A 14,665-nucleotide genomic window follows, 5' to 3' on the forward strand; every position below is an offset into this window, starting at 1 on the left:
TTTCTTGCTTATGGTGCCATACAGTACCTACCTAAAGTGAAAACCTACAGTACTTTGGCCACAGTCATACAGTGCCGACATAGAGCCAAAGTATGGCACTTTCTATGCACCTAGGTAGGTACTATATGGGTACAAATGCGCTATTTTTCTGTGAATAGGAGGGCACTATCGTGCTATGTGGGCACTGTATCACTATTAGGGCAGATAGTGCCATAGAGACAAAATGTCTCCCAGCACATTATACATGGCTCGTCATCATGGTTACGACCTCCCTGTAATCCAGCATTGGTGGTCGAAAAAAGCACCAAACTATGTGCACTCCCACAATCCCGGCTACTCCTATAGTGTGCAAGCATGACCACCGCTGCTGGATTACAGGGTGGTCAAAACCATGGAAACGAGCAGTGCATAATGTGATGGAAAAAGGACTCCCGCCAGCAAAGGAAGCAATATGGACAATCACAATACATTAGTAAGTGCCTTGTATTAACTTTCTCTACAAGATAAATGCCACTTGCTGAAGAGACATAACCCCTTTTTTGAGTGTGTTTGGGAAAAATAAAGTGGGCCGGTCTGGCTGAAGTCCAGGGCCACTTTATTGTCCCAGTCCATCCCTGCTTCTGATGTCTGTGTACTAAAAAAATATTTCTATACTAAGAGCATCACGCATTATACTAATCCGTGCGGTGCTCTTCTTTACCTAGGCCTATTCCAGGGAACAGAGCTCACTTTTATCCGAATTCTATACTATAATGAGGATTACCTTGGAGTCAGCTGCCCCGACAAAATTATCTTCATTTATGCCAGTTTGCTGGCACAAATACTTCCTATTAAAAAAAATGAAGCCTCCACAGTTTTCAGCATCCTTCATGAAATAGATGTACTATGCTATGGCTTTGTCACTGCCATTGATCGACATTCATAAAAACACAAGGTTACCTAACAGAATATGAATGATTATATCCCATTTTTGTACTTCCAGATCTTACATTCTTAAAGTCTCTTTGGGCTGTAATAGCTCTGTCAGGCAACAAATGACAGGTATGTATTTGGTATCAAACACTCTAGAATTTGATGATTAATGTATTTGGTAATTTACATGGCGTATATTCTAAATATGTGGGGAGGGAGGACCAAGGTTAAGTTTCTCTCCTTTGTAACCTTGAAGACAGGTCTTAAGGCTGCACACTGGTAACATATGAAAAACAAATAAAAAAAAAATTTAACCTTTAGGGCCCATTCACACGACCATATATTTTATTACACATCTGTTCCGCTATTTTGCAGATCGGAGGCAGACCCATTCATTTGTATGTCCATTCCGCGGCCCTGCAAAAAAGATACAACATCTTCAAGAAGACGGGCTTAATTTTGCTGTGAACAAAGTAAAAAAAGAGGCGCAAAATAGGGTAAGTACGTCCTAGGCACTGGGCCGAGGGAAGGAAACTCCAAACTGGAGGCTCACCTTGCTTGATTGTGCAATTAATAGGCACAACTCTATTGTAGGCTAATCAAAGCAGTAACCCGAGATGCCACATATGCTGCCGCAGCTGAAGAAGCCTTTAATGGAGAAGCCCAATCTCTCAGAGGATCCATGTAATTGCAAGAAAATTTTCTGCTTCGGCGTAAGAAAACCGGAGTAACTCGGCTGGTAGATAGATCTTCTTTATTGGAATTAAGGCATAAAATAACAAAGGGGATACCAAGGTCCCCTGCATCAGGTAAGATTTGCTTGAAGGATAGAACATGTCCCTATTCTTGTCCGTTTTGTGGACAAGAACAAGCATTTCTATCGCAGGGCAGGACATTCTGATCCACAAAATGCAGAAAGCACACGGACGGTATCCGTGTTTTGCGGATCCGCAATATGTGGTCCGCAAATGGATACAGTCATGTGAACGCACGCTTATAATGTATTATTATAAAAAACGATGCTGGCATTGGTGGTCCTTTACTGAGAGAGTAGTGGATGCATGGAATAGCCTTCCTGCAGAAGTGGTAGCTGCAAATACAGCTTAAGCATGCATGGGATAGGCATAAGGCCATCCTTCATATAAGATAGGGCCAGGGGCTATTCATAGTATTCAGTATATTGGGCAGACTAGATGGGCCAAATGGTTCTTATCTGCCGACACATTCTATGTTTATAGATACTTCTTAATTTGTTCGGTAACTGTCCCATTTTTATCATGTCACTGTACCTGGATAGTGCTGTACCAACTAACCACGTTATTGGACTCCTTTATCTGATAGTTTTGGTTTCTAGCTAATACTCTATAGGTCACTAAATCCCATACTTCACCCCCCCCCCCCCCCCTAAAAAAAAACATTAAATAAAAAGAAAGGTTGTAATGAAACTTATTAATAAATTTTATTCAGACAAGCAGATATTCTTGTATTACGACTGAGCTTTAAACATCATGATTAAAGACTGCGGCACTCCAAGGAGTACAACAGATATGTACATTTATATGAAGACCAATAGTGATGCACCTCATAGTTGATCATGATCAAGTTAGAAAAAAAAAAAAAAACTTGACTTGAAGCACATGAATCAATACATATCCTTCAGGTCATGACCAGCATGAAAACAAATGAGAACAGAGGTACTTAACAGCAATGTTGCCTGCCTAGAAGTACAGCAATATGCTGCATTTAAGGATTAAAATCAGTATCTAATGTAGTGTTAGCACTGAGCCCTTAAGAAAGAAAAAAAAGGGTACACTGCCCTTTATTTCTCAGTTAACACACATCCCAATAAAGAAACTATTCACACGTTAAGAAAGACAGGGGGATACACTCAATAAAAACCCCATTTGCCCCTAATACTGGAAATTCTCTACAATGATTTGGAACAGATTGATTAGTAGAAGTCACTGCAGGTTATGGCCCATAGATACATAATAGTGCTACAGCATATGGCAAGCCACAGAACCCATTCCTAATGTCGGCCCCTCCATCGAATGGCGTTTTATGGCACAGTACATATATGCAAGCACTTCAGTACCAGCTCCAGCAGTGAAAGATGTAGGAATCTAGACTAGAGCTTTATGCCCTCACAGATATAAATGTACTCATCAGTCAGTTCAAGTTTCTTGACATCTCAGGAAGACAAGACTTAAGGCTTTGGTGGCAATCCTCTGAGTTCATAGTTTTTTTTCTTCCCTCCTAAAGTAGAATAGGAACAAGAAAGGCCAATAACACGGTCCTGGGACTGAGTTCAGGCTGACCTTTGCTGGACAATAATGCCTACTAGTAGGTGGAAGAAGCAGTGCTCATGGCATCATCTGCAAGTTTGGTGCTAGCAGGGTGTATACTGGCAAAATACTTGACATCGTTGTCATAATCCATCTGTAAAGCCACAATCGTCTGCTCCACAGCTTCTTGGTGAGAGTTGGCAGAGGTTAAGAAGTACTCTAAGGACAGAAGGTGACAAGTATGAGAAACAGCCACCCAGAACACGTGTAGGCAGCAGATAAGGGGAAGATGGACGACCACCACAGGAAACCAAATCTGCTCGTATTTTAGCTCCATACAATGAGTGTGTAGTTTAAACTGAAAAACCTCAGCAGAGACCACAGAGGTTTTTGCAGTGCTATGAGCCATATGAACACAGCCTTAGTACCTCCATGTGCCTCACATTAGTATCATTAATGAGGCACATGGTTTCTTACTGTAAATGCGAAATAAAAGGAGGTACTTGTACCTCACATTAGTAATCCAGTTTAGTAATCACAGTTTAGTTGATATGTGCCTCACATTCGGCACAACGGGGTTAATAATGAGGCACATGGAGTTTTTAATGCACCAACCGCATGTGCATCCCATTAAAAATAATCCCAAGAACTTCTAAGGCTACTTTCACACTGGCGTTTCTGGGTCCGCTTGTGAGATCTGTTTCAGGGCTCTCACAAGCGGCCCCAAAACGGATCAGTTCAGCCCCAATGCATTCTGAATGGATAAGGATCCGTTCAGAATGCATCAGTTTGGCTGCGTTTGGTCTCAGTTACGTTTTTTTAGACGGTCACTAAAACGCAGCTTGCAGCGTTTTGGTGTACGTCTGACTATGTAGAGCCAAACGTTTTTTCACCGACACAATATGGTGCAATTAAAAACAGATCCCCCATTGACTTTTAATGTAAGTCAAGACGGATCCGTTTTGACTTACTTTTTTTTTTTTTTTTGCAATAATGCAAACGGATCCGTTATTAACGGATACAAGCATTTGCATTATTCGCGTGGATCCGTCTGTGCAAATACAAGACGGATTCACACAAAACGCGAGTGTGAAAGTAGCCCAATAATGAACCACATGCACTTCAAGGTAACCCCAGGTTCTAAATCTAGGATTCCGCTTAGACGTTCACCTTATGGCAGACCTAAGTAAGTGGATGTAGACTATTAAGGGACACATTAAGGCCTTTGCTCACCTTTCTCCAACAGTGTTTGCTTTAACGTCTTAGCAAGAAGGACTCTGACATTGGGTACTCTATCAGAAGCAAGCTGCAGTAGATGTGGCATTAAATGCATAGCAAATTGCTCCATAGGAAGACAGTCCTCTTCAAGGAGAGCCTGTAAAGGCAAACATGGGATAATTCAATTACATTTTATATAAAACATACAAGCTGAGGCGAATCCAGATAACAGATGCCTCATCTAACTAGATCTTATTTCATTCTGACAACTGTGATAGGGTAGAATGATATCCAGCTGCTCTAGTTCTGTGATCAACTGTCATTTCCAGGTAACCTATTGAGGCTACATGGTAATACATAGTAGTGTGGAGTCAGTGAGAGCTGCGCCTTGTGGCTACTCTGTCACATGTGTAATTGTTTGTCCTGATGGGACAAATGCTTAAAAGGAGCCGCCCAAGATTTTCCCAGTATCTGATCGGTGGGGGTCCAACACCCAGGACCCCACCAATCAGCTTTTTCGAGAAAGAAGCGCTCGCAGTTGCGCAGTGGCCTTCTCACAGCTTCTCCTAGGCCAGTGAAGACACGTTCATCTGTCACACGGCCTAGGCGCAGCTCAGCCCCATAGAAATAATGGGGCTGAGCTGTGATACCAAGTACAGCCGCTATATAATGTACGGCACGGTGCTTGGTAAACTGAGAGAAGGCAGCGGCAATCACAGGAGCACCAGTGCCTTTTCAAACAGCTGATCGGCAGTTGTCTCGGATGTCAGATCTCCATCAATCAGATACTGATGACCAATCCTGCCATTAGCATACAAACTCGACATGTGTCCCCTAGTATTTAGGGGAACCTTAAAATATACTAAGTATAATATAAGAGAACTTCATTATCTAGAATTCCCCAATATCCTGTCATTTAAAGAGTCTTCTACCAAAAATGAAAGGGATTGTCCAGAATCAGCAGAGGATGGAATACACTGCACCCCTGTGATCAGCTGTCTTGGGGTAGCTCTGCCTACTATGCAGTGAATGGAGCAGGTAACGGCAGTGTTGCTTCCACTGAAGTCAATAGAGAACAGTGCTGCAGTTACCAGGTCCGTCCACTACCCTACAGATGGGGCTGTGTAGATTTTGTGCCGCAGCTACCACAAAACAGCTGATCGGCTGGGGTTTAGAAAAACTGGGGTGCAAAAAATTGCAAGCCACATGCTATGGTATATGACGCATACGAGAACCAATGTATTGATAACCAACCTGACATATGAACACAAATGTTTGCCGTCCTGACCATTTCAGGCTCTTGCAGAACTGCTCCACAAGCCTATTCATCAGGTCCAGGGCCAAGGTTGGACTGGGAGCCAAGTACAGCTTCTTAACTATCTCACTAATCTGCAAAATAAACCATTGAAAATAAACAAGCCATTTTTTAACTAGATATTACTGATGCTTACACCATCAAGTAAATAGAGGAGAAGGTAAAGATGGAAGCTGGCCATACACATTAGATGGGCATCAGCAATCTAAATGTGTATGGTGGCAATCTGACTCCCCCTCAACAACAAATGTCAGGAGAAATAAGCATCGGGCATGTTGGACGTCAGGCTTTCTCCTCCTGTCTCCTATTTAGCCGAGCCAAGCACAGATATGTATGGAGGGATCAGATGGGCCGCTATCCCATGTGCATGGCCAGCTTAAAGGGTAACTGTCATTTTTTTTTAAATGTAATTGGATTGGTCTAAGTTTACTTTAGTTCCCTAGTTAATACTTTTGTATAGGTATTGAATTACCTAGTAATTGCAGCATGTTCTTTCCTCCTCCATGCATTTCAGTGGTGCGGCTAAAACAGCATTGCTAGGTGTCCTCCATCTCCTATATACAGAAGACTGAGGACGTAGTAGTGGGCAGTCCCGAACACTACGTGCGCGCTCCCGTCAGACTGGGATAGCGCCGATATTCGCGATAAAAATTTGTGATTAGAATATTCGCTATCAACTACTCAGGAGGAAGCAGATTGGTTGGGGTGAGGCTGCGCGTTCCCGAGATGAGCCGAATGAATTCTGGGTAAGTTAGGGAAGGAGGCCTTAGCCTCAGGGTAAGGGCATCGGTGGATACTTGAGAAGATAGTCAGAAAGAAGGTCTTGTGAGGAGCGGTGGCTATGGACGGAATCTTATTAAACAAGTGGTATGTGAACACAATAATTAGTGATTATGGATCATCATCACAGCAACAACATATATGAAAATTGAATTTTGAGTGAAAATATGACAGTTATCCTTTAACAGAGTCCAAGCGGTTTCCAAGCATATACATTTAGCGTTTTTTAATAGACAGCCTAAGGCTACTTTCACACTAGCATCGGGGTTCCGCTTGTGAGCTCCGTTTGAAGGGTCTCACAAGCGGCCCTGAACGCATCCGTACTGCCCTAATGCATTCTGAGTGGACGCGGATCCGCTCAGAATGCATCAGTCTGGCAGCGTTCAGCCTCCGCTCCGCTCAGCAAGCGGACACCTGAACGCTGCTTGCAGTGTTCGGGTGTCTGCCTGGCCGTGCAAAGGCAAACGGATCCGTCCAGACTTACAATGTAAGTCAATGGGGACGGATCCGTTTGAAGTTGACACAATATGGCTCAATTTTCAAACGGATCCGCCCCCCATTGACTTTCAATGTAAAGTCTTCTGGACGGATCCTACTACTTTCACACTTAGAATTTTTTTTAAACTATAATGCAGACGGATCCGTTCTGAACGGATCCAAACGTCTGCATTATAGGAGCGGATCCGTCTGTGAAGACATCAGACGGACCCGCTCTGAACGCAAGTGTGAAAGTAGCCTAAGCAGCAAATATTTATAACCAACTGGAAATATTGTACCACAAATGGCAATAAGATAGATGCCCAATACAAAAACCCACGCAATAGTTGGAGGACGGTGGCTGGGCAGAAAGGACACTCACCAGTTTAAATGATATCCAGCGGACAGATGATACTTTATCTCCACAAAGAGTTAAAGCGATTGGTAGTAAATAGTCATAAACATCTCTTGGACTGTACAGTTCAAGTAGAAGGATCAATTGCCTAGAAAGTTCAGCAAAATGCATTCAGTTATTTCATTCAGTGACGCTATACTGTAAAGGCAAATGCCGACTCGGGGTAAAATGTAAATCCACTACAGCAGTAATATTCATCATATAGGGAAACTACAACTCAAAGCAAGCACCCAGTAGTTCCATCATACCTGGTATGAACCAGGGGCAGATTGGCAATGTACCCCACTGGGGAATAGGACGACTGCCCGCGACTATGCAATGGGCAGTCCAAGACACAGGGCCCTGCTGTGCTGGAGGCCGGCCTCATAGCCCAATGTTGTGCAAACACCTTGCGATGTTGTGTGTGGTCACTGCCAGACACCCCAGGTTTGGGATGTGCAGTACAAGTTGGATCACTGTGCCCCATTCTTCTAATCAGATACTTCACTAGTGCAGAGGCTCTCCTCTCTGCACCTCTGACTGTCCCCCAATCCCCAGGATACACAACACTGACACAGTGCCGACATACTGATCCCATATTTGAGGTTTCATGTGGCTAAAAAAAACAAAAAAAAACTTTGCTTTCAATTCGGCTTGTATGCCCCTTCTACGTGTCACAGATGGGAGCTAGTGGCTTGAAAATGTGATCGTCTGCAGATCTTAGCCACACCTGGTACTTCCCCAATTTGCATAACCTTATGGCTTGTCCTTGTTGGTGTTGCCAGTTCAATGTTGAGGAGTACAGATGGGCAAATATGAGTTTACCTTGCTGGAGGGTATTCTGCATGATAATAGTAGGTGTAGAACTGTGATAACAGTACGACAACTCTATTCTCTCGATAGGCCTAGATAAAGAGGTCCACAAAAGAGCATTGCACTTATCAGTGTAATTTGTGATGCTCTAAGATTACCAGTTACGGGGGCGGGGGGGGGACTGTCTCTGATTGCAGTGATGGTCTGAGGAAAAAGGTAAAGGGTTTGTCAGCTTTTTACTAGTTTATTACCTCCTCAGGATAGGTCATCAATATCAGATCAGCTTTTTGAAGAGAAGGCAGCACACATAAGAGAATGACTTATCTGCTCTTTTTACCTGCTCACCGCAGCAATTGCAGTGGTGAGCAGAGTAATTAGAAGAATCGCGGCCCAATAAACTTCTATGGGACGACTGTCTGTTCAAGTGCATACTACAGAGCCGTCCCACAAATGTGAATGGGGACACCATACTGGTAATTACACTGTTCGCCACTGCAATTGCTGCAGCAGGCAGGTAAACAGAGCAAACAGCTAATTAGCGGGGATGCCAGAAGTCAGACCCCCGCCGATCTGATACTGATGACCTATACTGCGGATAAGTCATCAATAGTAAAAAGTGGTCAACCCCTTTAAGACAAACTGTTTGCCATGCTAAAAGTCGCCAGGATAGGAAGTAAAAACACATGGAGTGACTTCAAATATTTATATCCTTGAAACCATCTAGGTATCCCTTTTAATATTACATGATAAAACATTAACTTATTTCTTGGAGCTTCCTACACACATCGGAAAACTGTAGGCTACAGCGAAGAAGCAGGAAGAACATAATGTGACAGGTCCTGGGCAAGTGTATTTGGCATTGCCCTCCACTGAGTACTCAAGATATAAAGTCTAGTTCCAAGAAGCACTTACTCTGCCAATTCTGCCCTGAAACGCCAGTTCCGACAGTTATCAGTCACCAAGAATTCTTGGAGCTGATAAAGGTATTCTCGTCTTCTGTCAGGCTGAAGAAGCTGGAAAAAATAAGTATATCTAAATGTCATTTATAAATGCTCAGTGTCATTTCGATTGCCTACTTTCTATATACCCCGTTAGAGCATATTTAATGACTAGACATTTCAGTGATTTTTTTACATGCTGGTTACATGACTAACATTCTTTTAAACTTTTATGCTATAATCGATATTTGTCTTTTTTTTGTAACAGATCAGTTTGTTTTTTTTTTCCATTTTTTTTAAAATATAACCATAGAATTTTTTTTAATTTTTTTTAGAATTAGTGATTACATAAGAAAGAAAATAATAAATTTTTACAGATAAATTGTACACACTCACTTTTAAAAAGTCATAGAGATGTTTTAGGACGCCTATCCTGACTTCATCGAGGTCCTTTAGAAACCCATTGAAGATTGGTAGCAAATCGGCAGCAGTAAGGGAATCGCCAAGTATTAATGCTAGTTCATGAATGGAAAAGGCCAATGTTCTCCGTACCTTCCACTGATGAACACAAAAATACATTAGATTTCACTTGTAGATTTCAGAGCTTAGTAGCAAACAGCTCCGATATATATCTACCTGCATATCTGCTGCTAGTGTCTCATAAGTGTCCCTTAGACAGTGCCAGTTCTGTCTACCCAGTGTAAGGGCCACTCCTGGAATGCTATAGGCACAATGCTTGGCAATCTCTGTGTCAACAGTCTGGGCACGGGATGGGTCAGTCATTGATAGATACTGATCCAATAAGGCCTGAGGTACAACATCCTATGAACACAAAAGAATCGTGGTAGAATATTTACAGTTCGGATATTGGGAATGCACAGATAAGAGACCCTCTCTCCACTCACCTGCACTTTGGATTTTTTTTCTTCATCAGGGCTATAGCCACTACTAGTGCTCAAGTCAGAATCATTGTGGATGTAGCGCAGGGTGGACTGCATGCACTGTAGATGGTCATCATCAAACCCGTTTTAAAGAGAAAGGACACAAAATTAAAATTGTCTTTGCACACTCTGCAAGTTGGAAATAGCACCCCAAATTGGTAATTCACTTTAACCACTCCCAGCCCGGGCCATTTGCCCTCTTCCTGACAGAGCCTAATTTAGAAAATCTGACATGTGTCACTTTATGTAGTAATAACTTTGGAATGCTTTTACTTATCCAAGCCATTCAGAGACTGTTTTCTCGTGACACATTGTATTTCATGTTAATGGTAAATTTGAGTCAATATGTTTTACCTTTATTTATTACCTTTATTTATAAAAAAAAAAGTTAACCGAAATTTGAAAAAGAATCACTATTTTCTAAATTTGAATCTCTGCTTTTAAGACAAATAGTGATGCCTCACAAAATATTCGATAATTAACATTCCCCATATATCTACTTTATGTAGCATCATTTTGTTAATGTAATTTTATTTTTTTAGAACATTAGAAGGTTTAGTTTTAAAAGCAATTTTTTAAGTTTTTAAGAAAATTTCCAAAGTCAACTTTAAAGACCAGTTCAGTTCTGAAGTCACTTTGTGGGGCTTACATGATATAACCAACCCATAAATGACCCTATTTTAGAAACGACACCCCTCAAACTATTCAAAACTAGTTTTAGAAATGTTGTTAAACCTTCAGGTATTCCATAGAAATTGAAGCAAAATAGAGGTGAAATTTCAAAATTTCATTTTTTTTTGCAGATTTTCCATTTTAATCATTTTTTTCCTGAAACACATCAAGGGTTAACAAAACAAACCTCAATATTACCTTGAGTCTGCAGTTTGCAGAAACACCCCATATGTCGTCGAATACCGCTGTTTGGGCACAGAAGGCAAGGAGCGCCATAAGGTTTTTGGAGGGCAAATTTTGCTGGAATGGTATTTGGGCACCATGTTGCATTTAAAGAGACCCTGAGGTACCCCCACAGTGAAAGTGACCACATTTTGTAAACTACACCACCCAAGGAAATTTTAAGGGGTGTAGCAAGCAATTCACTCAACAGGTGTTCCATAGAATTTTTAATACTTGGGTCAATGGGTGGTTGGGAAGTGGATAAAGAGGACCTTTCACCTCTCCTGACATGCCTGTTTTAATAGCTTCATGCATCCCCCATGTAATAATTCTGAAGCATCTAGTCTTATGTCTCTATGTTGTGCAGTTCCTTTATTATTTCTACTAGAAGTTAGGAATGAATTGCTAGCAGTCTGCAGTAAGGGTACAGAGGGGAGCTAACCGGTTGGGGAGTGTACCTGCACAGACTGACAATGGCAGCGTCGACTGGATAGAGCAGGTCTGTGAAGGTGCACCCCCCCCCCCAACTGGTTACCTCCCCTCTGTACCCTTACTGCAGACTGCTGGCAATTGCTAGTTGCTTAAAGGGTTTCGGTCATCCGAAATTCTGTTATGTAGCTGACTGACATTAGCAATGTGCTAATGTCAGCAGTACATAACAGTGTTCTTTATACTTTTGTCCCCCCCCCCCCCCCCCCCCCCCAAAACAAAAATAACAACCACTTTTAAAATATGCTAATAAGCCTCTAGGTGCTATGAGGGCGTTCATTCAGCACCTAGAGGCTCAGTCTACAAACCATTTATCCTGCCCAGGTCCTCCGTTTAGCCCACCCCGCTCTGAATACAGAAGTGAGCGGTGCAGGAGCGGGATTTCTTCAGCGATCCAGCTAACTCAGACGTCACTCAAGAGGACCTGGGCGTGCTAAATGGAGGACATGGGCGGGATAATTGGATTTTTTGTACTCACCGTAAAATCCTTTTCTCGTAGTAGGCATTGGGGGACACAGCACCATGGGTATATGTCCAACTACCACTAGGAGGCACTAGACACAAAAATTGTTGGCTCCTCCCCGTTGGGCTATACCCTCTCCACAGGCACAAGGCTATTCAGTTTGTACAAAAAGCAGTAGGAGAGAGAAAAAAAGCAAGGAACCAACAACTCCCCTACCGGGAAAGATCAAGAGACCAGCCCGGAAAATCGGAAGTAAAAACATAGGGTGGGATCTGTGTCCCCCAATGCCTACTACGAGAAAAGGATTTTACGGTGAGTACAAAAAATCCAATTTTCTCGTGCATGGCATTGGGGGACACAGCACCATGGGACGTCCCAAAGCAGTCCCCGAGGGTGGGAAAAGAACAGCCATGCCACCGGTTGGGTATACAGGTGCAGGAGAACCATGTGACCCAACAGTAGAAAACACGGAATGGGCAAGAGGTTCCATAACAAGGAAGAAACCTCAAGGAAGAATCAGAGAAGACTGTCAGCACCCCAGGAAAAATGCCTGGAAGAAAATCCCAAATGCACGAAGGTGGCAAAAAGGGAACACCGAGCTCAGCCAAGGGCTGGAGAAAAAATTAGGACAGCACCGCGTGTTGGGACTACCTAATGCTCTAAATTGTCTCAGACCCAAAGAGCGAAAAAAAAACTGTGGCCAACCCCTGACAGGCCAGGGGAGAAAGGAAACAAGGAAGTACTGGAAGCCAAACGAGTGAGTGAAGCCGTAGCAAGGCTCACATGTGAAGGGAGCAGGTCTCCCCTCATCGCAAGGCAGATGATGAAGTTATGCGCCCTATTTAAAAGGCGAAAACCCAAGGCTGCTAGAGGAAACCACCAACCCTTGGAGAAGGAGGGGGTTGTAGGTAAAAGCCAGGAAAAAAGAGTAAGACCTGCGTCCCAAAAACAGGAGATGAGGCCCGAGCCTCGGAAAACAAGATATCACTGTGAAGCGTAAGACCAGAGGAAACTCTGGGCATGTGAAGCATCAGGGAAAAAAGGAACCAGATACAGGCCCAGGAAATCTCAGCAGGACACACTGGACTGAAAGACATGGAAGTAGAAGGAGAGTACTCCAACCGCCTAAGGAGGAAAGGTTCTACAACAGGAGGAGGTCCCTCCCGAAGGAGACCATACGGCGGAATTGCAAACCGTTGTGCTAAGCCACTCAATACCAGGTACTTGACGTGGGAGGATGGGAAAAGAGACACGAATCCCAAGAAGACCACAAGGTTATTGGAACCCATAAAGGGAACAATCAACCCAGGCCCCGATCCCCCCAAAAAAACGATTGCCATGCAGAACCTGAGTGGTCAAACAAACTGGGACCAGGGACTCCAGAAGGAGTACCCGGGATGGGCTCACAAGGAACCAGGAGGTGAACCACCAGAAGACAACGCAAGCCAGAATATCCAGGAAAGGAGAGATGAAACTACCATAGGGGAAGGGACATTGGCCATGGACAACTACCCATTCCAAGAACAGTGACTAGCAAACTGTATACATTGTCCCAGAGAGGACAAGTACAGCAGCTCGGGAAGTACCACTAAATTGACAGACATCCATATGCATAAGGAATGCAGAAGTCGCCATGAAAAAACCGGGTGAGACTACACAGAAATGTAGAAACCAGCCGCGACCGGCGTACTGAAAACTCCCAGGGGGGAGAAAGTACCTGACAGGTGCAAACGACGGCAAGGTCCAAGGGGACTGCCCCTCTGTCATGAAGTACAACTAAGCAGAGAATATAAGGGAATACCGAGAACACCTGGACCCAGAAGGAACTACGGGACCCTGTCCGATGCCAGAGCAACCAGCTGAAAAATTACCTACCAGGCAGGTGTGTGGCGCTCAGTGGTCCTGTCCCTGACCCGTCAGGGAGGACGGCCAGCGATGAAAAATGCTGATGACCCCAGAAGGATTCCATGTGGCAGAGGACATCCAGCGATGACCGAAAACTGCTGCAGCGGCCGATGCTCACCAGCTACGTGCCCCAACAAGGTAGAAGATCCAGTGGAGATCCCTGTACTCCACCAGGAATAGGCCACTCTGTAATAGGAAACAACGCGAGTACTCCTCTATAACATGGGGTAACGCGAAGCGCAGCAACCGTAGTACCTTATAGAGATGGCAAGAGCAACCCTAGCACAAAGGCCAACAACCACCTGGCCATGGTGTAGGGAGCATGGTTGTATGTGGACCACCCGCCAGATCAGATCAGCCATATACTGGAGCTACAATAAGTAGCACTAGACCGACAAGGTGGGGGTTGGGCTGGCCCACCCCTGCCAGATATGGTAACCATGCACATGCAGAACCAGGATGGCCTGTTGTAGACAGTGCCCTGAGAAGTACAAGGAGACCATTGAGCACGACAGAAACGGAGTGGAGATGTATGGAAGAACCAAAAGGGTGAAACCAACATCCGCAGCACAGATTAGAACCTGGGGGCAGAAAGCACCCAGTAATACAGAAACTGTATGGGCCACAGATTGCACCATAGGGCCCAGCACCTTGAGTAATACAACCACATGCCTAAAATATAGGGAAAGTGGCTGCATGTCTAAGGAGAGTGGAAACATAGCCACAGAATCTGGGAATGCTAATGCATTTGGAGGGTACAGGTACTCAACCTGTAAAGTAGAAATATGGCTGCGTAGTGCAGAAAACGACCAGAAAGGTGTAATGGGTACAGCATCTGGAG

At 43.8% G+C, this 14,665-nt stretch overlaps 1 protein-coding gene across 2 annotated transcripts in view; it reads right to left on the bottom strand.

Annotated features, from left to right (window-relative positions):
• Positions 1-2,352: 2,352 nt before the first annotated feature.
• Positions 2,353-14,665, bottom strand: part of PPP4R1 (protein phosphatase 4 regulatory subunit 1) — a 59,897-nt gene continuing 47,584 nt past the window's right edge. For both annotated transcript variants that reach the window (XM_040432930.1, XM_040432929.1), the window contains exons 13-20: positions 10,038-10,133; positions 9,769-9,954; positions 9,529-9,690; positions 9,107-9,207; positions 7,370-7,490; positions 5,670-5,804; positions 4,431-4,572; positions 2,353-3,416 (exon numbers count right to left, since the gene is read on the bottom strand). In XM_040432930.1, coding sequence (XP_040288864.1) covers positions 3,253-3,416; positions 4,431-4,572; positions 5,670-5,804; positions 7,370-7,490; positions 9,107-9,207; positions 9,529-9,690; positions 9,769-9,954; positions 10,038-10,133 — 1,107 coding nt within the window. In that variant the 3' untranslated portion in view covers positions 2,353-3,252. The remainder of the gene's footprint in view (positions 3,417-4,430; positions 4,573-5,669; positions 5,805-7,369; positions 7,491-9,106; positions 9,208-9,528; positions 9,691-9,768; positions 9,955-10,037; positions 10,134-14,665) is intronic.

This window comes from Bufo bufo, chromosome 5 (genome assembly GCF_905171765.1).
Source record: "Bufo bufo chromosome 5, aBufBuf1.1, whole genome shotgun sequence".
In the NCBI taxonomy this organism is placed as follows: Eukaryota; Metazoa; Chordata; class Amphibia; order Anura; family Bufonidae; genus Bufo; species Bufo bufo.